General features: G+C 41.2%; 1 protein-coding gene across 4 annotated transcripts in view; it reads left to right on the top strand.

The window, feature by feature from the left end:
• The first annotated feature begins 493 nt into the window (after nt 1-493).
• LOC138939197 (myocardin-related transcription factor A) overlaps nt 494-22,678 on the top strand; it is a 180,030-nt gene continuing 157,845 nt past the window's right edge. For 2 of the 4 annotated variants that reach the window (XM_070306806.1, XM_070306805.1), the window contains exon 1: nt 20,474-21,447. In XM_070306806.1, the coding sequence (XP_070162907.1) occupies nt 21,408-21,447 (40 nt within the window). In that variant the 5' untranslated portion in view covers nt 20,474-21,407. Of the gene's footprint in view, nt 579-1,168; nt 1,288-20,473; nt 21,448-22,678 lie in introns of those variants that run through there. The other 2 variants (XM_070306810.1, XM_070306809.1) reach the window with 2 other exon arrangements.

Here is a 22,678-nt window from a genome sequence, read left to right as displayed (position 1 = left end):
CCTGCCATTATCGCTGGGATCTCTGTCCACCCTTTGCGCCAGAAATATTTCACCTTTGTCGCTGAAATGAAACGAACGAGATAGTCCATTTGCATCTGTCATTTATATAAAATTCTTGACAGATATATTCGATCATACCAAAGCTACTCCCTCGTAGAATATTAAAGTCCTCGGCGGTCTTCCATCGTAAGTTGATTTTCACCATCGTTACCGTTCACTGATATACCTGTTTGACTTAACTCGATACAAATAAATTAACTGCTAACGAATATACTGAGAATCCGCGAGAAACGTCACCGATTTGAGGAGGAAGATTGACGGAGCGCTTTGAGGTTAGGAGAAACGTTACGGCTGTTATTTTTGTTGCGCGCGCCACAGACGATGAAAATTGTAGTCAACGATTGAGTTGTAGTCGATATTATCGCAGTACGGCTTACCTCTACACGACAGTTGCACGTTTTTAAAAATTCGGATTATTTTCTTGACCAATTTTTACATTAGGTTAGAATATTTAAAAAGTATTATATATATGCATACATTTCGAGTTTCCATCAAATATAATTCGAATATATAAAGAGGTATACTATAAATAGCATATATATTATTTATTTATATCTAAAAGAGAGAGAGGGAGAGAGAGAGAGAGAGAGAGAGAGAGAGAGAGAGAGAGAGAGAGTGAGGCAAGTGAAGTCAAGTAACATTATATGTTTTATGTATACATATATTTATGTCTGTTTTTAATATTTAATTTTTCCTGATAAATAACATGTGTGTTAAATAATTAATATATATATATATATATATATATATATATATTTAACTCATTATACACAGCCATTAAAAGATATTTAAATAATATTTAAAAGTAATATTAATCAAGTATGTTTAAATAATATTTTTAAAAATATTAGATATATTCTATTATTTGAATAACGTATGATATTTTCATATTCGTATATTTATGTATGAGTCATTTCTCGTGTATCGGTCAGTTTTATTTTTATTGCACTTTATAACTGGTTTGATGGCTTATATATATAATAAAAATGAAATCATTCGGACAGTCTCATCAGCAGAGATCTTGTTATCTACCGAACGCGCGCGCGCAGCGCCATCTCGCGAGCTTCGCGCGAGTCACCCGGGTCGAAATCAGTATGGCCGCCGTCGCGATACCTTTAACCGACGACAAGTGAATCTTTCCCGTGTTTTCGCAGTTCCTGGAACGAGGGAGGGAAACGCATCCGACCGCTGTGCGTGCGACAGACTCCGCTGGATCCCGATGAGTCGGTGAGTGACGAAATCCAGCCGTATTAAGATAAACAAGACAAATCGCGAGCTAGCGAATCTCGCGCACCCAGGCCGTTTCCCACGCAGTCTTTTTTTTTTTTTTTTTTTTTTTTTTTTTGCGACACTTATTAAGCGACGATATCGCCGGCTCGCCTGTCGGCGGGCCTCGTCGACGCGTCGTCGCGTGGGAACACGTATCGTTAAATCTCGCAAGAGTGAGATTGACGGAAAATTGACAAGCTTCGATGTTACGGGACCCGGAACAGCGCGCATTTCGATTACGTCTTATCGCGCCGCGCGATAAGTAAACATTTTTTTCTCACGTCTTATCGCGTCTCGCGAGACACGCCCGTGGCGTTTCGCGTGATTGACGAAGGAGCGGGCGAAAGTGCGTTTGATCGATCTGACGATCTTGCCTCGATGTTTACCGTATTTCGAGATTTCGGCCTCCCACATTGTCGGAACGAGAGATTGTCGGCTCGGAATGTGTATATCGAGTTGGCGATCTACCGCGCGATGTCGCCACGAGGAAACAGCTGGGTGCGAAAGATCTCGCGTCTCTCTCGGCTGCAAGCATAGACAGAAATATATATTCATATATATATTATATATTTATTATATATTATATATATTATATGTTTATTATATATTTATATATATTATATATTTATTATATATTTATTATATATTATATATTTGGTTAAAAATATATTTTTTGTCTATGGCTGCAAGAAAGTCGTATATATGTATTTCTTTATTTCGCTGTGTATTATATTCGCAGCAGCAAGCTTATCTTGCAAATGATAGAAATTGCGCAACGATCGATTTATCTATCTGTCAATTTTAAAACACATGGTTTATCTCGCTATCGTGTCACAATTTAATAGTATAGTATTGTGTTTCTGCGACAAATCGCTGTTATCTTGATCGATGAAAAATGGCATTTGCGATAACTGCCGCAAACTGTTTATTTAACCTTGGCATTCCTGATTATCACGGAAATATTTTAGAATTTTATTAATCGTCTAATCATCACGATAAGCGACATTCTTTAATAATTTCACATCTATTGGCAAGTATGTTTACTTGCAAATGAAGTCTAATGCTATCAATAACTTTTTAATAAATTAAATAAAGTAAAAAAAAATATAAATCCTAATATTATTCTTTTTTAAATTTTATTTTATACATATTAATATGTAATTTATTATTATATATACATATATTTAATGAAAATCGATATTTTTAGTAAAATTGATGCGCGCACACACACACACACACAAGAAAATTTAAATTTATTTTGAAACAATGCTTACGAAAATGTATAAGTTTTGCGATTATCGTTAAAGCATCTGTCGGCATTCCAAAATATGCTATGATGCTGAAAATGTCACACGACGCGGACACAATCATGTCACACGCGGTATTTCTGTTTTACGGAATATGTGCCAGAAGATATGATATTTATGTCACGCTATTGTATCTTTATGAGTAGATTAAAAATACCCTATTAAAATGTGACATTTCACGGTGGCGAGTAATTCCAGAACAACATTAATTTGACCTAACGTCAATTGCGATTATTTGCAATAAAGAATGGCGTTTCATATGAGACAAATTATCTCATTTTAGGAAGCAATTATTCTTAAATCATAAATAAAGAAAAAAAATAATTTCTTAAATCTATGACAATTATGATCTTATTGCAAGATAGGGAAAATTATATTATTGCTTTATGGTGCGCATGCGCATTTATTATTTTATTATAATCTTATTATGCTCGTCGTGTCGGAAACGTTTAACGGGAAACGAAAGTCCGACGAATAAAACTCAATACCGTAGAAAGATCGCGTTTCGCGGTAATCTTCCTTCGTTTCTTACCGCTCTCGCGAATTCCACCGATCCCAAAGGGAATCCCGTTGGCGGAATCCGTGACTTGTGGAATTTCGGGATTCTGCGTCAAAAAACGAGCTCGTGCGCGAGAAAAAGTTAAAGCTCGCGTTCGCGCGGACGACACGTGCTCCATCGAGACCACACACGTGGTTCCAAGCGATCACGAAAAATATACCTCTTTCGGCGCTTTTAATTTTAATCCTCGCGCGCGAATTTTATCGTATTATTTTAACACGCGTACATTACTACATATATATCTTATGTAACACATAGTTTGATTATTCAATAAATGAATTCTGTGCGAATATTTTCTTATCAAAATCTATGACGCTCACTCATCTGTCGCAATTTTTATCTGTCATCGATGATTTTTTTTATACACGTTACACAGAGTCACCTGACAATCCTTGTATCACGCGTAGCCTGTGTCTAAAATCTTTACAAGTGTATTCAGACGAGATCCTTGACACATACATCTCGATACACTCGATACGCGCTATCTAGTCGAACTGATTTATTCATGAACTTGCCTACGCAAACGCATTCGCGCCTGTACCGATGTCTTACTGTGCAAGTAAGATAAAATCTACGCTTAACGACACGATTCTTCGATTAGTCTTATCACTGTTGTCGAAAGTACTCGAGCTCACATCAGTTACCAAGTTTCAATCAAACACGATATTTAAGGATTTAATTGTTGGAAGGGGAAAGAGAAATGTATTTTAATTATAATAAACTTACTCCGCGCTAGTAAAAATGTTTAATTCTACATTGCTTCTAAATTTTTAAAAGCGTTTTTTTACAAAACGCACAAGACGTATCTTCATCAGACGCATCTCTTGACGTTAAAGACGCGGATAGATGAGATTATACAGTCGGGTTAGGTATTGACGTATATTAGACGCCGAACAAAAGGCTGACACACGCACCTTGCTGGACTTTTTCCCCCTCGAGAGCTTAAATCGCGTCGCAGGGGTTAGGAAGTCCGACAAATCGTCGTCGCTCCCCGTTCCTTGGCACACACAAGCACGTGGTACGGCCGATTATTTATTCGTTGCCTGTTACGCAACGGCTCGGGACAGCCGACGAAGCGTCAGCCGACAGAAGAAGGATGTCGAGTCGCGAGAGAATTGTCGCTTAGAACGACGTGTCGGGGGTGGACGCGCTTCGTGGAACATTCGGGTTAGATTTGCATCGCAAACGGAACCCATTTCCTTTCCTCTAAATGTCTCGTCGACGCTTTCGTCATGCTCGTTTTTCGCCGTCGGTTTACATACGGCGACATTTTCCGGTTAGCCGATGACATTAGATGCGAGAAAATATATTTTGCGAAATTATCAGCTCGATAAATGACGGGAGAATAGAGTAATATTAAATGTGATAGAGCTAGTTGTCGTGTGTTTGCACATGAATGTAAGATGCAAAATCTTTTCACAATTTTTTTCACACGTCTCATTTAACGCGAGTATCTCGTCAATTTTTCCGATATGTTTATATTTATTAGATGGGAGAACGCGTACACAAAATTTCCCGCTTCTTTTGCAGCCTCTCTTTACGGAAATCCCTATGCATAAATCAATCTGATCGTTATCCTCCGTCGGTTTTTCACGCGGGTATTCTACGAGAGAACTCACTGAATCGCGGGTACTTTAAAGCGCGCACAGTACAGTAAATCACGGAAATCACACGCGCTGCCAGAACGACAGTAATACTCAACGGTACGGCCTACGCTCGCGTATATTTCTCGCATAATAATGCGCCCCGGCGTGCATATAATCCGCGCTTGCATATAATCGTCACTGCCAAATTGTAAGTACCAACTTAAGGACCCGGGTAAGGGTCCGCGCTTCTGTTCGCCGTTGACGTTTACGCGGTCTCTTTCTGTTTTGCTCGTCGCACAATATGCCATCATCGATTAATCAAAATCACAATCTGGCGCATACGATTTCCTAATAAAACAGTTTGAAATGGATTCTTTTCCACGTTTGAATTATTTTACTAAATTTGAATTTTTTTTTTTTTTTTTTTTTTTTTTTTTTAATTTAATTTAAATTAAATTATTTTAAGTACACGCGATTGATAAGGACGCAGTTTATAGCGCTTTCGCGGATAATAATTTGATCGCATTGTCAAGGCTAATTTTGTGCTTTTCGAAGGACATTTCAATTCGTTAATAGCCCTGAGAACGTATAAACACAATGATCGGGGATCGTTTATCGTCGAGCAACGAATTGTTGTAGGCGTCTCGTTGAAAGAGCGCGTGTCTCTTCTTCGCCTCTCTTCTCACTTTTTCATCCCACCTTTTCTCTCGCGGTCGTTCTCCTGAAACGAGACTGCCACAAATCTCTCGGCGAAAGGTCAGGCTTGGCCGACCTCGCGAGGTGTACGCAGCGCCCGGGTTCACCGGTAAAACGCGTATTAAATTATTTTCAAATTGGCCTCTCCGTCTTTTTTTTTTTTTTTTTTTTTTTTTTTTTTTTTTTTTTTTTTTATCCGCGCACCTTTTTCTCGCTTGTCAACGCTCGCGAGCCGAGCGATAATGGATCCGTCCGGAGGCTTTAATTTAACGTAATACGCGTTGTTATTAATTTCGTTGGGTCGCGCGTATACACACATCGATAAATCACAATTACCTTAAGGAGCGAACTGCGAACTTTTATCAGGCTTAATCATCGCCCCGTAGCGGGTTTGTATTATTTTGTCCTAACTTTGCTTCTAATTAGAGACCCGCGACGCGTTCCGGGATATCGATCACAACCTGTCTTCCGCTGTCCAATGTCCCGCATCATTAAGAGACACGCAAACCATTGTGCCTGAGATATGTAGATATATAGAAGCGATTCTTGCGAGGCAGAATTTTCTAGATTTCGTCTAGATAGACTAAAGGCCGTGGTGACATTTCTTCTGAATTCGAGGATAAATTGAGTTGCGTGTAGTAAATGCCGTTAATTAAGGGATCGATTAAACATGAGATATATTAATTAGAATGGATCTTTGTTTTCTTGAAATAATCGCAGGGAAGGAGAACGCGAATAATTTACATTCTAGATACATAAATAATTCTACATAAAAAAAAAAAATTACATTCTAGATAAATAAATAATTGTAGATAAAAAAAGATATATGAGTTAAAAATATGTTAATTTGTATACGAATCTCGCAAGTGTCATCGTTAATATTCGTAGAGAGATCATTTTATTGAATCGGTATTCTGCGGCGAATTATTTTTCCGACATACGTTGGCGCACGTATCTTATTAGTACAACATTGTTCCGCGTTGCCAAGGTGTGCGAGAAATTCTCTTGTTACTCATTTATCACATGTCCGGCTGTTCATGGAGCATTTTTGCTTCGACTGAATTATCGCGCTCGAGCTGCACGAATCTCGCAACAAAGACGAGTTTCGGTCGAGGAATCTAGCAACGACGCAGCAATGCTGAAAATTAGAATCGCTGCGCTATATTAGAGAATCCGCGCTCAGCACACCTGTCCGACTTTGTCAAGCGTTAGCCCGGATTATTTAGCTTCCGAGTGGGCCGAGCTTGTGCGATTTACGCCCCGTATGCGGATGAATTAGTCTGGCAGGTGGATATTACCGTTTGCGAGAGAGGACAGCAACGGTCGTGTATTCGCGCGCCGGACATTCCTACAAAATTATTTTACCGGGGCATCGAAGTGAGACGACAAATGTAAAGTGTCACCGCATCGGATATCCTTTACACAGAAAATTAGTTTGTTAATTCGTCTCGCCGCTGATATTCCCGCTTGACAGAGGACATCCGGCGGATTTGGAACACTCTCTTGATGTATAATTTCACACGTGTAAAGTCAATCCGCCAGATTCTCTCCTTCGAAGTCGACCGTAAGAAAAAAAATTGTGTCTACGTCTTGTCAATCTTTTTTTTTGTTTTTTTTTCCCCCTTCCTTCCTTCTCTCTCCCTTGTTCGCGCGCACCAGGAGGTAAACCAATTACATTATTTATAATCCCAAAGTAATCTGATTACGCGACGCTGCCGCGTCGTTTGTCCCGTGAGCCGATGGCATCGGGCGTTTCAATTTAGAGCTTGCTGCCTCGGTCACGAACATGAGAGAGGCGAAATTGAAGTTGTCTCGTGTAATTATCAGCGTGAGGCAATTTCTCTCGTCGATATTTATCCCGCCGTTAAAACTTTCGGATATGCAGTAAAGTTACGCAACGCGCGAGCGTTCTCTTTGAAAATAATAAATAGGCCAAGTTGCAAAGTTCACGACGACCTTTTCGCGCTTACTTTTGGCCGTCCGGTCTTGCCGTGAAATTTTCAAAATAAGACCGAGCTTCTTTTTATTTTCAATAGAGAATGAGGGAAGAGAAATAGATCATTTCGACCGTCGAGCTGTCGGCGCGAAGACGTCAGAGGATTAACGACTAGGTCAAGAATGCAAGAAGGGTTCCTAATCGTTTGATACTCGTGGATTGAAAGTTGACTGGTTTAAAAAATAATCTCCTGTCTTGACGATGCGAAAATAAGAATTGTTTTTGCGAACAATGAAGATTTGAAATTTGTCGAAAATTGAAAATGTCTTCTTTTTTAATTTTTAAAAATAGAAGAAATATCTATAAAAATTTTTTAAACTCTTTTCTCCTTTTCACAGTTTTCGACAAGCCAAATTAATGCGACGAATACTGTCGATTTCTGTTTCTGGATCGAATCTTTCGCGCAGAATTTTCGACGAGCGATTTGCACCGGCCCGGCCGTACATAATTCCCGTTTCTTTCGTTCGGCAGGACGTTCCTTCTCGTCGAACTTTTGGTAGACGTAAACATATAAAGTCAGCGCGTACATATAAATGCATCTTCTCGGCTTTTACGATCACCGGCTGTAAATTCCCGTTGGCATCGGAACGAGCGTTCAACGCGCGTGCGCGCACGCCCTGTTGTTTTATGCCAAAGTTAAGGGCGTGCCTTGTCGATTCACGACGCCTAAGGAAAAACTTTGTTTCTCTCCAAGGTCCGCTTCGCCGATTCGCCAAGGCCGCCTAGATTTGTCTGAAAGAAGGAAATATGAAATAAAATAGAATAAAAAAAAAAAGTAATAATAATAATAATAAACCGTCTGGCAAAATTGGTATCAATTTTAATAAAGTCACGATATTTAATAATCAGAATTATATTTTTTTCAATTTTTTTGTAAAAAGCTTTTATTTATCTTACATTTGTAATGCGCACGATAGATGGTACAACCATCTATTATCCGCCCATAAAGATCGGTATACGTGTATTGCCAATGCGTATTGTAACGCATTTACATTTCTAACATCGAGCATTACCACCCACGTGGTTATCGCGCGTGCATAATGCAATCCGATGCACACACACACACACACATGTGCACGTATTACGATAATATTCCGATATTATTTATTCGCTAGTATTTAATTTTTAACGTCGCAAATAACATCATTTTGTTCTCTCTTTCGTATTTGCAGAATTCTCTATTCGAATCCGGATATATTTATAATATAAAACTCAACTAAAATTATTAAACTCGGTAGCGACCAATCGCGGCCCCTTTCATGCTTTACATATAATTCATACGATAATACGAAAGAAAATAACTGTGAGCGCTATTCGTCCTCGTCGTGCGATAGCTAGCCGGGAGATCAACGTCGTAAATCAGGACTTTATTTTCGTGGGAGGTAAGAACGAGGGGAGAAAAGGATGTATATGAACGAGCGAGTCCGTTGCAGATTATACGAGCGAGAAACAGATGTTTGGACCGAGTGGCTTAATTAAGGGATAATTACCTATCGTCCGTTCGATAATAGATCGCGCGGCAATTAATACGAGACGAATCTCGTTCGAAAGAGAGAGGACATTTTCATGTTTTATTTTTACGAAATTTTTTATTCGCCTCTTCTCGCCGCGAAAGATGAGATCGTGTCTCTCCGAGATAACCGGACGCGCGTATATTTGACGAATAATTTAATCTCGCGCGCAGACGCAGGTGTTACGTTCTCGTGAAAGGGTATAAAAAGCGGATTTTACGATCCGCCATATGCGTGTGGTGTAATTTTAAGAAACGAATTCATTGTCAAATTATTCGCGAGCGAGTGACACACACATACGCACACTTTTGGTCGCGCGATGCATACAGTACCGTTTAAAGAAGCGTCGAATACAGAAAAAAAAAAAAATTGATAAAAATACTTTTTACTGTAATCTTCATATATCTTCTATTCTATGATACTTCGTTGTTCATGTAGAAGACTCCACTGTTGCTTATTGACAAAAGGCTAATTTTACACCGTGCTTGCTTGCCACGCCTCTAGCTGCATCTGTTTTCTTTTTCTTCACTCGCCGATTCCTTTCTCGGAAAAAACATAAAAAAAAAAAAGGAACTGAAAGACAATTTAATCTTTCATATACTGCCTCTGTATCCGAGATACGTCACTTTGCGATCTATACTATCTTTTCATCACAAATGATTTATTTATATATTGTCAATAATATTTGTTTAAATAGCTGATGGAAAATTGCTCATATATTTTTATCATATTTACTATATAATATCTCTATATATTTTATTATTACACTAATTTATAAGTAGTATATCTTAATTCAGCACCAAGAGGAGATTATTAGAGGATTCTTGAGCGACGATTCATCGTGAGTTATCCAGGTTTTATAAGGTGTAATTCATTCAGTCAGCGATCGGTACCGTGCGATTACGACAGTAATGAGACACGTGGTTCATTGTACAATCGAATTGGCGCGCATTTCGTGGCCAGCTTATCGCCATTAGCACCTTGTAAGTCGCTCGCGAACAATAGAAGCGATACGGATTAAGGATGGCACGCGCGATGCCCGGCTATTTGCGAATTAATGTCGTCCTTTTATTGGGATCCCGGGGGTTGACCTCGCGAGTAATTGAACGTCGCGCCACTTGGCACTTAATCGTGACTCATCGCGGATTATCTCGCACGGGAAAGATTATTCCGCTCTCGATGAAGCTGGAATATTAATCGCCGTTAGGGATGCGGCAGGGAGGAATTACGGATATTACGCGCCACGATAATGATGCGTTAATACGAGTTTAACATGGTGCCCTTGGTACCGATCGCGCAACTTTTCCGATCTTGCGTACTTTAGCAAGGTAGGTGTCTACTCCCTACGAAAAGCATGGAAAACCTGGAATTCTGAGATGATTTTTTTTATACCTAGAAAAATTAGAGAATTCTCATGGAATTTTGTTGGGAATTTTTTCTTTTAATTCTCTTTTTGATCATTTTGTTCTTACACCGTAAGCAGTAGACAATCCGCTAATAAGACATGTTGCGAATTATATATTTAAAATATGTTATAAATAAATATATATCTATGTCTGTTTGTATATACAATGTCTTAACGAAATATTAAATTCGTAATATTTTTTATTTGAATTTTTATTGAAAAAAAAAATACAGATGTTACGCGAGTTAAAAAATTTTATTTCGACGAAAATTATTCAGTTTTAGCTTTACATTTATAAATCTATCATTTGAAACTTAAATAGCTTTATGTTTTTCCTTCGTATGAACGAGAAGCATTAGAAAACGCGTACCATAAAAAAAACTTATCCTAGAAAATTGCATCAAAAAAGATTTAAAATATTCTTTTTATCTAGGATCTTGAACAAAAATACCTGAAAGATTAGGGAGTTTTCAGAGAAATTTTTTATAGGATTCAAGTAGATACCCTATTTACGCTTTATTCTTGTTAACCATTATCCTTAAGTGATGCTGCAGCTCGGGATCGATCTTGGAGATATTTTAAAAATTCTGTCAATAAAAACATCGAGTAGATATATATTAAGGCAAGTATATTTTCGGGTAAGATATTATATATTAGATTGCGACGAGGATTATATATATATATATATATATTTTTAGCATCGCGTGTCACGCAACGTCAGCTAACTGACGTTTGATCCGTGAACGTTGAATTACGACGATGTCGGAAGGAGTCGTTGCCTCGCTAAACTGTCGCACGCGTGTCTCGCGACTGGCGTTTATACGTCGTACCCGGGCGTCGACGTATCGATGCGTGTCACAAAAATCGATGACGCCATCGCACGGGTAATAACCGCGAAAAATCGAGGGGCGGAGACACCGATGACGTTCGTGTTTGTTGTGAATGTCGGAAAGGCGCGGGATATTTCTGGCCACGATGACTCATGCCGCCCACGCAATTTCGCGCACACGGAATCGCGATACGCCAGAGAGAGAGAGAGAGAGAGAGAAATACATACACGTAATTACTTACCTCGCTGCATTCGCGCGCGCGAAACGCGCTCGGCGCCTGGGGCGGAATATTTTTTTGTACAATTAAAGATTAAGGCTTCGCACCCCATATTTACCGTTAAGTACGGCCGTTCGGTTCTGAGTTTTATTAGTATCACGCGAGAATATCGCAAACAATATTATCCCGAGCACGGCATCGTAATTAAGGCTAAACGTCGGATATGAAGGCGCGAATAATATAAGATAATTAATATTTCACTTTGCAATCTAACAAAAAATCAGATAATACGACAGATCGTTGGCCCGAATATTTCTCATCGAGATTACTCGTTCAAGGTTCGTCGAACTTCCGGTCAACTCGCGTAGCGGTGCCGTGAGTTGGGGCGATATGTCAGATTCGCCGAGAAGATATTAAAAACAGCTGGGTCACCCTACGCTCGTACGATCCGACGGACGTGTCGCTTACAAACGACGAATTTATCGCCGTTGCCGCGAATTTAAGTACTTTCCCGCGCTCGCGACCGACGCCTTCGATAAATTCGCCCCGGTGTTCTTCGAGACGCGTTTAAAGTAATGCACGGTTAACGAACGCTCGCGTCCGTCGTATCCGTTTTCGAAGAATCGCGACAGTTCTTGTAAGATTATCAGTTAATTCTTTACATTTTACTAATGACATATATATACCATATACATCATAATTCACACAGTAAAGCTTAATCGCTTATCAACGATAGAGATAATTTTACGATGTTGTCATCAAAAATTAAAAGATTATCATTAATGTAAAATAAATTAAGAGATTATATCAGATATTATATATATTGTATATATAAATTTTTTTTTAATATAAAATTTTCATTTGATTTATTGTATTATCTTTTTATAATTTTATATAATTTTTCATTTAATATAGAAATTATTCGATTTATTCCATTATCTTTTTTATGATTTTATTTAGGTTAATATATGCGAAGAATTTTATAAAAATTGAAAAAATATAATTATATCGATCAGAAATCGTATGAGTGAAAATTCGATTCAAATTTATTTTATTTTCTAAAACATTAAAGAATTTTAATGATTATTCTCTCAAGTATCCTTACTCATTATAGCGCTTTAACATTTATACATATAATAATGATGGCAGTGATCGCGTCCTTCATCTCGTTTACAATAACGAATATAACGTCCGTTAGTGTTCCGAAGACATCGGGTAAATAATGTTAAGAGAGGCGCAAGGAGAAGGAGGTATACATCGGCGTGGATGCTGACCGCTGTTGCACACACTATTACGTCACGCCGCGCCACGTCACGCGGTCACCAGATCAAAAGCAAACGAGGCCTCGAACAGAGCGCGCGCCTCGGAGGACAATAAGGCGTTGAGTACTCGTGGCCGCGACTCGATTCGCTAATTACCCGAAACAGCTTAAAGTATCGTCCAAGAAAATAACGTCGGCCGATATATCTAGGTCGATCCGAAAATAACTCCGATACCGCGTCCACCCGCCTCACATCTCCCGCCCTCCTCTTCCTCCTCGCTCTGAATGAAACGCATCTTCGTCTCAGGCATCGGGCACACTCGCGCGCGCCTCTGCCTTTCCGCCGTTTTCTCTTCGCCGTGCGTTTCCTTTTTTCTTCCTTCTTCTTCTTCTTCTTCTTCTTCTTCCTCCTCTTCCCCCTCTTCCCTCCCCCGTCCCCTTTCTTTACCACCGAGCTCTTAAGAGACGATTAATTTGCGAGACCGCTACTTGGAGGAGAGCGAGCGAGAGGCTCCGATAGCTCTTAAATCCGACACTCTGTATCGCGCAATGTGGAAGCCGCTTCTGGTAATGGTCCGACTCGACTCGGACCATTTGTAATGACGCAACTCTCGTGATTATCCTTTACGAAGGCTGCTGCGATTATTTACGACCCCGTGCGTGGCATGGCGCTGCGCGGATTTCACGGAGCGCGTGAATTATCATCGGAGCGCGAAAATTACTTAATTTCCGACGTTGCCGGTAAGTCGCTTAAGATCGGCCGGGGCGGAGAGGGGGGAGGGGGAGGAGGGGGAAGGAACGCAATCGCGCCTTCTCCGTTATTGCAATCGTCGAGAGATCCGCGGGTGCAACATATTATATTATTAATTTCGTCCGTGGTCCGACAATTTCTTGGCTACCGCCTCGCGTTTGCGTCGATTCGCGCGAATGCTCGTTTAAGAGAAACGCGCGTTCTACACGCCCGGGGGATATCGTTAAAGGGTCGAAGCGAGGGAACGTCACGTGGTTGACGCGCGCACGTTACCCGTGAATTCTTCCCGAATTATGGGCACCACTTTGGTCCACTCGGGGGGGCAATCGTCGTCTGTAGTCTGTATCCCCTCGTGTAATAACCGTCGGTAGTTAAACGCGAGAGAGAGAGAAAAGAGGAAACGCCGAATGTTCGCCCGCAGTCGCATTTGACGCTCGCACCCCCCTCGCTTCGTTTTTATCATTCATTTCCCTAACCGCTTTTTTCTTTCCGCCGTCCTTCTTTCCATCATCCGTTTGTCTCCCGCGCATCTCGTCGTCTCGCGTTCCCTTCGCGAGGACGCGGATCGTTTTGCCGCAATTAAGTTTCGCGACCCGCGCCTCTAAATCGAGCAACGATCGTAAATCCGCGCCGACACCGGCCCGAAAATTGGAGCGTATCGCGACGCGATGCAGCTTCACCCCGGGGTGGTCGGCATCAAAAATCAAACGTTCTACGCCGGGGAAGCCGGCTATTTTTTCGGCTATTCGTTCGCGCGTATTTTCGACAGACCGAAAGACTGCTCGATGCGATTTGCGTTTACTTATGCTACATGTTCCTTTTAATTAATGTTTCCTCTAATTTTCCGGATATATGACTTATGAAAGAAGAATCTTGAAAAAGCTTTTTTCTCCACACTTTGCCATAATCATCTTCAAATTTATATATATATATATATAAAAGCATGTTTTTTATGATCAACATTTTTATAATTATATAATTATTTAAATATGAAATTTGTGATTTTATAAAATAAGTAGAAAATAAATATTCTTCTGAATAATCATAAATAAATGTGTTATAACAATTCCAGTTTATATAAGAGAAAGCACGTTTTATAATGAATATTTTTATAATTTAAATATGATATTTGCGATTTTATAAAACAAATTGAAATTCGCGATTTTATAAAATAAAATAAATATATTCATCTCGATGAGCATGAATGCGTGTGTTGTTACGCGACAACTCCGTTTAGAGGAAACATCGTACTCTATAATTACGTGAATAGAAAAATTAGGAAAAATTTCACTCGCACAGTTTGATGGATCGGAATCCGCATAACGCGGTGAGTTTCGGTTCGGTCGTTGACGTGATGTCGCGCGTGGATAATAGCCCGTTCGAGAGGGCGGCTCGTGAGAAATTAATCTCGGCATTATATTGCCACGGCGACGTCTAGCTGCCGCTTTATTTCGGACTTTTGGCCCATCCTACTCGTTACAAGTATATCTGGCTACCGAAATTGTTTAGCACCTTCTTCTTGTGTGCCATAATCAACAAAACGGTGCGTATCGCCGGATGATGTCTCATATACAATGCCAATTTAAATTCATCTTGATGATCAAGAGCTCTCAATTATAATGTATCCTTACTGAATATTTTTTCCTGCAACGTACATATATATTTTTAATTATTAACTACAATTTTTTTTTTTTTTTAATTCATTAACTACTACTATATTTCGGAAAAGTCAATTTCTAATTTCTCTTGAATTCTTCTCTCGAATTTTTTTTTTTTTTTTTTTTTACTACGCTCGGATTTTACGATAGGAATTTTTTTCTGATGTGTTGACCGATTCGTCCGATACATGCCGAAATCGTTCCATCGACCCCGATCAAGATGTTATCGATTGTTCGACGTGCGTCGAACAATTGTAGCGATTGACTGACGTCCCCATAATTACGGGAAAGGCGCGTGTCGCTCCACCAAATATAAAGTTAGCCCCGACGTCGCCGCGAGATATCGAGAGATAAACTTGTCGCGCTTTCACACGCTCCTTTCTCACGCCCCCGCGTGTAACGTGAAGCCTTTCGAAATCCACACGATATATAGCGCATATAGATTTTGACGATCGGATCTAACGATAACGCAAATAACATTTGTAATTTTATTTCTTATTATTATTATTGCGACAGAACGCTCCGAGAGCTTCGAAAAATCAATATTGATATGATGTCGATGCGAGTTGAAATTTTGACAATTTAGAGAATTATTTGTGTCTCTATATATTTATATTTATTATAATAATACAGTTATTTTGATGTTAAAGAGCGTAAAATCTCATGAAAGAAAATTTTTAAATCTTTTACATTATATTATACGAATAAAATGTAATTTTATGCTCAGTTTATGCTCCACAAAAAAAATTTAAATATTTGACTTTTAATAATTAAAATATATATATATATGTATATATATTGTACAGATTTTTTTTTATACATTGTATATATAACTTCTTTTTTATAAAATATTTAAATATAAATTCACGCTATATTAAATTCTAGAAATAATTAGAGACAAAATAATTATTCTCCAATATTCTAAACATCATAATTTATATAACAACGTAGAAATATTTATGCGCGATTAAGAATTCTAATATATAAGCGTTAATCGCAACGATCTTTTGCATTAAAGATATATTTATTATATATAAATGTAAATATCTTGAGATTTTGAAAATTTTATACATCGGCGCACATTATAATTATTCGGCGATGTAACGATCGGGGGATGGGAGGGAGACAGGGGGATGAGACGTGATCGTTACAAAAACACCCTCGCAACGGCCGGTTGCTGTCCGTTTGATTCACCGTTTCCTGCGATCGTCGTATTTTTGTCCGCGCGTGCCTCCACTTCGTTTCTTTCGCTGCTGTCTCGTTCTTATTCCTCCCTCTGTCTCTGTCTCTGTCTCTCTCTCTCTTTCTCTCTTTCACTCACTCAATCTTCTCCTCGCACTAGAAAATACGACCATGGACGTATTTTCTTACTTTTTCAACCCTTTCTTTTTTGTCCGCGGCGCTTTCAGCCCTCCCACGCGCCGTCACTGCTCGCGCGTTTATTCGTACGCGTATGTTTTCGAAAGGGCGAAGGCACGCGCGTTCGCGCGTCGAGGTGAGCCTTACGTAGGTTTAATGAGCGCTATTATGACCTAGTTGCACTCGACATCGCGCGCATAAATCCTCGCGGCACATTAATCCTCGAGAGAGTCTCTCTCTCTCTCTCTCTCTCGGCGCGCCGAGGGAGAATTTATTAATCGCTAACAAAAGAAAATGAACTTTCTGCGCGGAAGAAGAATGATCGCTCGCGTCAGGAAGCGATGAGCGCGATCCGCGTCGCCGCGACGCGAGAAATTAAGAGATTCGCGAGGAGACCCTCAAGCGAAACTCAAGCAGCCTATAAATAAGCGGACGACTCGAGATTTCGGAAGCGCGTGCTAAGAGAATACAGATTTTTGACATGTCTATTATAAATTGCACTTACATTTGATCATGATTATTGATCGTAATAATCGAGCATTATTATTTCATCATAATTAAATACAAAATCGAATCGATCGGCCATCAAAGGTGATACTTATATCAGGATGAAATCGACCAAAGGCCCCAAAGTATTTATTTGCTAATTATGTTAATTACTGACCGATACATTATCCTCGATATCCTCGGGAGATTTTTTTCCCCCAAAAACGGCATAAACTTATCTTTTTATCTGCCTAGTTGACTAGTACATTTCTGCGAATTTAATTTAATTTTATATATCTTTTTATCTTCTTTGATCGGGATAGCACGAATACGATGTGATCGTGTGGAAAAAAAAGAGAAATAACAAGCGCGAGATGAAAATAGGTAAAAAAATAAATCCTCTATCTCTCGTCATCGCTTTCTCTTCGGCGGCATAATTTACTCCCGGAATTCTCAACCTTAATTAGGTTAAAGTTTTGATCCCGAGAAATGTTCTCTCGTTCGAGGGGAAGACCGCCGGCAGCTTCCGAAATTTAGCCCGCGAAATTCGCATCCGCTTAATTGCGTTAGACACACCATGGTTCGTTATCTCGACTAAGAGACCGCGTAAACTTGCCAAGCTCGCCTAATTAATCGTCTTTCGTTACTATCCTTTCGTCGCCACCGCCGACCGCTTACTTACGCTTCATCGGTAGCTTTGTTGCTGGTTCGCGCTCTTCGCGAGAGGAGAGAGATAAAGAGACAGAGAGAGAGAGAGAGAGACGTTTAACGAAGCGTGATACGGTAACCGACGACGGCTTAAGTAGTAACCGCCTTCTGTGCCCTGGTTGGTCAGCCGTTGCGTACTCGCGGTTACCGAAGGCCGTTCTAGGCCGTTTGGTAGTCACCGTTAGGCAATGTTTCTCGTGCACCGGTTACCTTAAGCGTTCGCCTCAGCGCGCCCCGTTGTCCTTGCAAAGATTCGAATCGCCGTGTATATCTGCTCGAAAAGCGCGCGCGCGCACATACACACACACGGCGAGGTACGTAATCGTCGTTCGACCCGTGACCGCGAGAAGAGAAAAGAACGAACGCCGCAAAAGTCGCTTCGGCGATCGAGTGAAAATTTATATTTATCTTCTTCCCTCGATAAAAGTAATTCTTTTCTCGTGCATTGTTCAAGGAGAACCTACGCCACGACTACGTTATTGTTTCTTCGTTCCGTGCGAATTTTAAGTCGCGTCCTTTGTACTTTGGATAGGGTCTCTCCGACGCTCCGCCGCGCTTCATTTACACGACGAGGCGAGAGCGCGGCGCGCGTTTTTATTAAATAATTCGCGGGGCCTTGCGGACGCGCGATTTAGCGAAAGAGAGTCGGCGTCGTTATTCTTCGCGGTAAAACGCGAGATCTCTTTTCCCTCTCCTATCCGCGACGCGTCGCGCGGACGCGAAGATAAAAGCAGCGAGGGAGATGATCCGGGACGTGTCGCGCCCGGGAGGGAAACTTTGGAATTTATTAACTCTTGTAAGGTAATCGTTCTTGCGCCGGCAACACGCCGCCACCCAGAACTCAATAAAATGTACTTTCGTTACTTTCTCGACGTGTCTTTTTTTCCTCCACGACGTAGCGTCGTGGCTCGTTTATTTGTTGGCCGCGCGATAAAACTTCTCTCTCCTCTCTCTCTATCTCTTTCTCTCTGTCTCCGTTTCTTTTTCCCCCTCCCCCTCCTCGAGGCCTTTTCATTTAAACTGCCCGCCGGTCGTAAGAAATAATGCTGGAAAAAGTCGTTGCTCGCACGACTCAGTTACGAGATATCCTTTTTAACGATCGCACTTAACCGCGTCTTTTGACGCTGACGTACGACGTACACAATATTCGCGATCGCAATGGGAATTAAACCCGATATAAATGCAGTCTCCCTTTGGTGGCCGATACACGATGGAGACGCGGAGACGACATCGCGCACGTTTCTTCGTGCTTTTATAACGTTCGAGTAACGAGGATTTCTCCTCTCGAGCCTTTTTCGATCTCCTCAGCCTCATTCGAAAGGGGGATAAAGCGTGAAAAGAAAATTTTTAATCGTCTTGTCTGAAAATTAATCATTCGATATTAAACATTCGCGAGTGGATTACGTGAGTCTTTGTATAAAGGATCGATGGCAGATTTTTGACGTTCACTTTCGAGAATTATTCCCTCCCTCGGGGGGATGAGCTGGAAACGCTGAAGTGGGTCGTGATAATGATGGTGTTTTTCGCGATTCCATAATATTATACGATCGTTGTATAGGAGAAACGGTAGCACGGCCTACAGTCAACTATTACAAAGGCCATCTGTTCGCTTTTAGAGTCTCTCCTACCGGCGTACGGTGACGTCACTCTCGCGCCGAGATAAACCGAGATGAATCGCCTACTCTCCACTACCTAGCCATATAGAGCACCTTGCGCTTCTCTTTGTCTTTCATCCCTATCCCTCCCTTCCCCTCCGACCTTCTTCCTCGTCGCCCTCGTCGTGTTTTCGCGAGGAGCCATCGAATTTCTCAACGAGTCGTATCGATGGACGCGCGCGTTCTACGACGGGACTTTAACGAGCTCGTTCGTCTAAATCGTCGACGCGAACTGAGTTTCGAGGAAAGTCTTACGGGAGACCGAAGATGCACATTTGGCACGGTTGGCATTTCGTCATCAACGTCCATTGTTGTTCGTAAATCATTTTACGAACTGCGCTCGTTTCGGCAGGCCTTTTCAGAGTCGTGACTCCGAAAAGGCGCGATAAAATTCATCGTCGAATCGGTATCTGAAAAATATCTCAATGCCTCGCTTTTTTTTTTTTTTTTCATTCATCCGTTATTCTACGATGCCGCGTCCCTTCCGAAGCAAAAGATCTGTCTCGGATGAACATTGGGAGGATTGAGAATGCGAATCAAGCGAGGATATTGTACGAAATAAAGCGCATCGTAATCATATACCGCAAACAGATCTTTATCATTTCAAGATTCGATTTTTATCTTATCTTTGCAATTTTTATTTTTTATAGTTTCTCGACTCTCTTCCCATCTGTCATGTTAAACATTTAATCGAACGATTCTAGCGACGCGTAACGAATATTATAAATAATTATACATTATAATATGGAATGAATAAACAAATAAATAAATAGATAATAAATAACGGAGAGATTCGACGATTTTAACTGTCGAAAATCGTGAAAAATGTAGCGATATATTTGATAAGGCGACGCGTTGACGCGCCTTCTAGCGAGGATCGATCGAATCGGTGAGCCTCGGTCGTACGTTGGCACGACGCCCAGCACAGGCGTCCCGACGCTTCCCGAGACGGTGGACCGAGTCCGGCCGAAGGCAGCGTCCCGGCGTCAGCGTCTCGGCGTCGGCACGACGGGCGTCCGTCAGTGCGCGTGTGACATGGCTGCGAGGCGTTACTACGACGACCCGGACGACGTCCTCCATCTCGCGATGTGATACGCATCCCGCGGCATCCTCGCCTACGATTGTTGAGCGATTCGCAGCGGTGTATCGATATACCGAGTCGACGATACGGGAATCAGTCATAATCATCGATTGCGAAAGACAATATAGTCTCGATGATGCGGTCGATTGTCGCGTGACACTCTCCATACGTCAGGAAGATTGGAATCGCTCGGAATATCCTTTTATTCATTCTTGACATTCTCTCGGAAAGATCCTATCCGCGGATCGGTCTGTTTGTGCGAGAGACGAATCGGAACGAGCGTTGTTCTGAAATTTTTTCCACACACTTAATATTTTTATCATCGTCGTGCCTTTGATCGTCGTGCCGAGAGATCGAGACGCGTGGACAGGAAGATGCGGAACGATGCGAGAGATAAAAGTGACACCGAGTCCCCCAAGATGACAAGTCGATGGATTAATCTTTAGTGTACGAAGGCGCAACGTAGCATTCCTACGATGAAAACAGAACGGGCGAAAACTCTCTTTTCGACAAATTCTATTAAATACATAAATCCTCTTCACGGAGAACGCATGGCATTGACGCGTACTCTCTATTCCTAATCCAATGTCAATCGCCCAATTAAGATTCACCGTATTTATTACTGACATATCGTGGTCGTGGCTGTGGCGCCAGAGAGAACGACTCATAAACTGTTATGCGGAAAAATCCAACTTTGTCGCCTTCTACGTGCCTGAAACTTTTCTAATTTAAAAACACACGCGTGTCCCGGATAGGACGATTCGATGAATCATGGATCGATTTTGAGAGCGAGAGAGCGGAGAACCGCGGGGAGACAATCCTCGGGGTGGCGATCGATCGTCAACGCGGACAGTTCGTTCTAATACGGCTGTGCGAGCTGCGCGTCGAGATTAGAATAAATAATTCGGCGCGTGGAGCGCGTGTGAATGTGCGCGCTCGCTCGTGCGTGATCTGTGCTCCAAGTGCATAAAGCGACGATGGGATATCGGTGAGATCACGAGGTCACCGCAGAATGCCTGAGCCTAGGGCAAAGCGCTGTAAACACTGTGACGGTACGGCACGCGCGACTGGACCGTGTGTCCCAGTATCCGGATAGAGTGGTCACGTCCCTCGCTAAAACCCTTAACGCACCTCGATTGCGACTAACGTCTCTGTGTCGATTAATAAAGAATGTTACGTTTGAGAGTGTGCGTTTCAGTTGCCCCCGTTAACACACACCCCTCTCCCACCCCTCCCTCCCCACCGTCCCCCAGCATCGTACATTCCCGCGGAGAGACGCTTCGTCACGCTGAAATATTTGTACAAAGTCGATATATGAATGAGTCAAGTATTACTCGCGAAACGTAGGCAAGTATTGTAACATTACACGACTTTATCATTGATCTTGCATCTCGCGTGTATATATTAAAAAAAAATATATATATAATTTCCCCACGTGTTGCGCGAGATTTTAATTGAAATTTTTGAGATTGAAATTAAAAATAATAAAATAATAATTAATAATAATAAATAATAAAATATAAAGAATTTGAATAATAATACGAGGGATCCCAATCGGGATGGGACACTATTTTATTTGTAGGTCATTTATTCCACGAGTGCGAACGGGCATTTGGACCGCGTTTGAGACGAATGAATGCGAAAAGCGCATTCCGGATCGGGCGGCGACCACGTCCAACTGTACACCTCCTCCCCTAACCACCATCTCGTTCTCTTCCTCAGGCTTTTTCTCTTCATCCCTCTATCCTCGTCTTGCCCCCTTTCTCCCCCGTCACCTCTCGCGCTCTATGCCATAGTATTTTTATCCACGGTTATTCACCTTCTTATCTCGTAGATGCGGTTGACGGTTATCCATTTGGTATAGCCATTCAATTTTGCGTATCTCGCGCAATCTTTACGGAACATTACGCGGAATTTGCGAGTGATCGCGTCTAGAAAAGCTTTTAGAAACGTAGCTTCTATTTTAAGACTCGAATTTAGAATGGAGATCGTGGTATCCGGGGTATTTTGCGCGATGGTTTATTTAAATTTCATTCGTCATTAAATTGCCTGTATAAACACCGTACCGTACAAGTATGCTAAACGATCATTCCTTTTCCTGATATCGACCCACTTACTTTCCTCAATAATTTCACGCCAGGATCGCATCCGCTTTCTTTATCGTCGCATCTGTTGCTAGTTTTATAAACAAAATTCTGCAAGAAGTACGTACAGAGTACGTGAGTGTCAAGCGGCACGGTTTAAAAACAAAATATCGTTTCCTATACGGGGTGGAAAATGTCC

The sequence above is a fragment of the Polyergus mexicanus genome, unplaced genomic scaffold (genome assembly GCF_030449975.1).
Source record: "Polyergus mexicanus isolate NDT 795.1 unplaced genomic scaffold, iyPolMexi1.0 SCAF_14, whole genome shotgun sequence".
Taxonomy (NCBI): Eukaryota; Metazoa; Arthropoda; class Insecta; order Hymenoptera; family Formicidae; genus Polyergus; species Polyergus mexicanus.
Note: the sequence above shows the minus strand (reverse complement) of the source record. Positions and strands in the feature narration are given on the sequence as shown.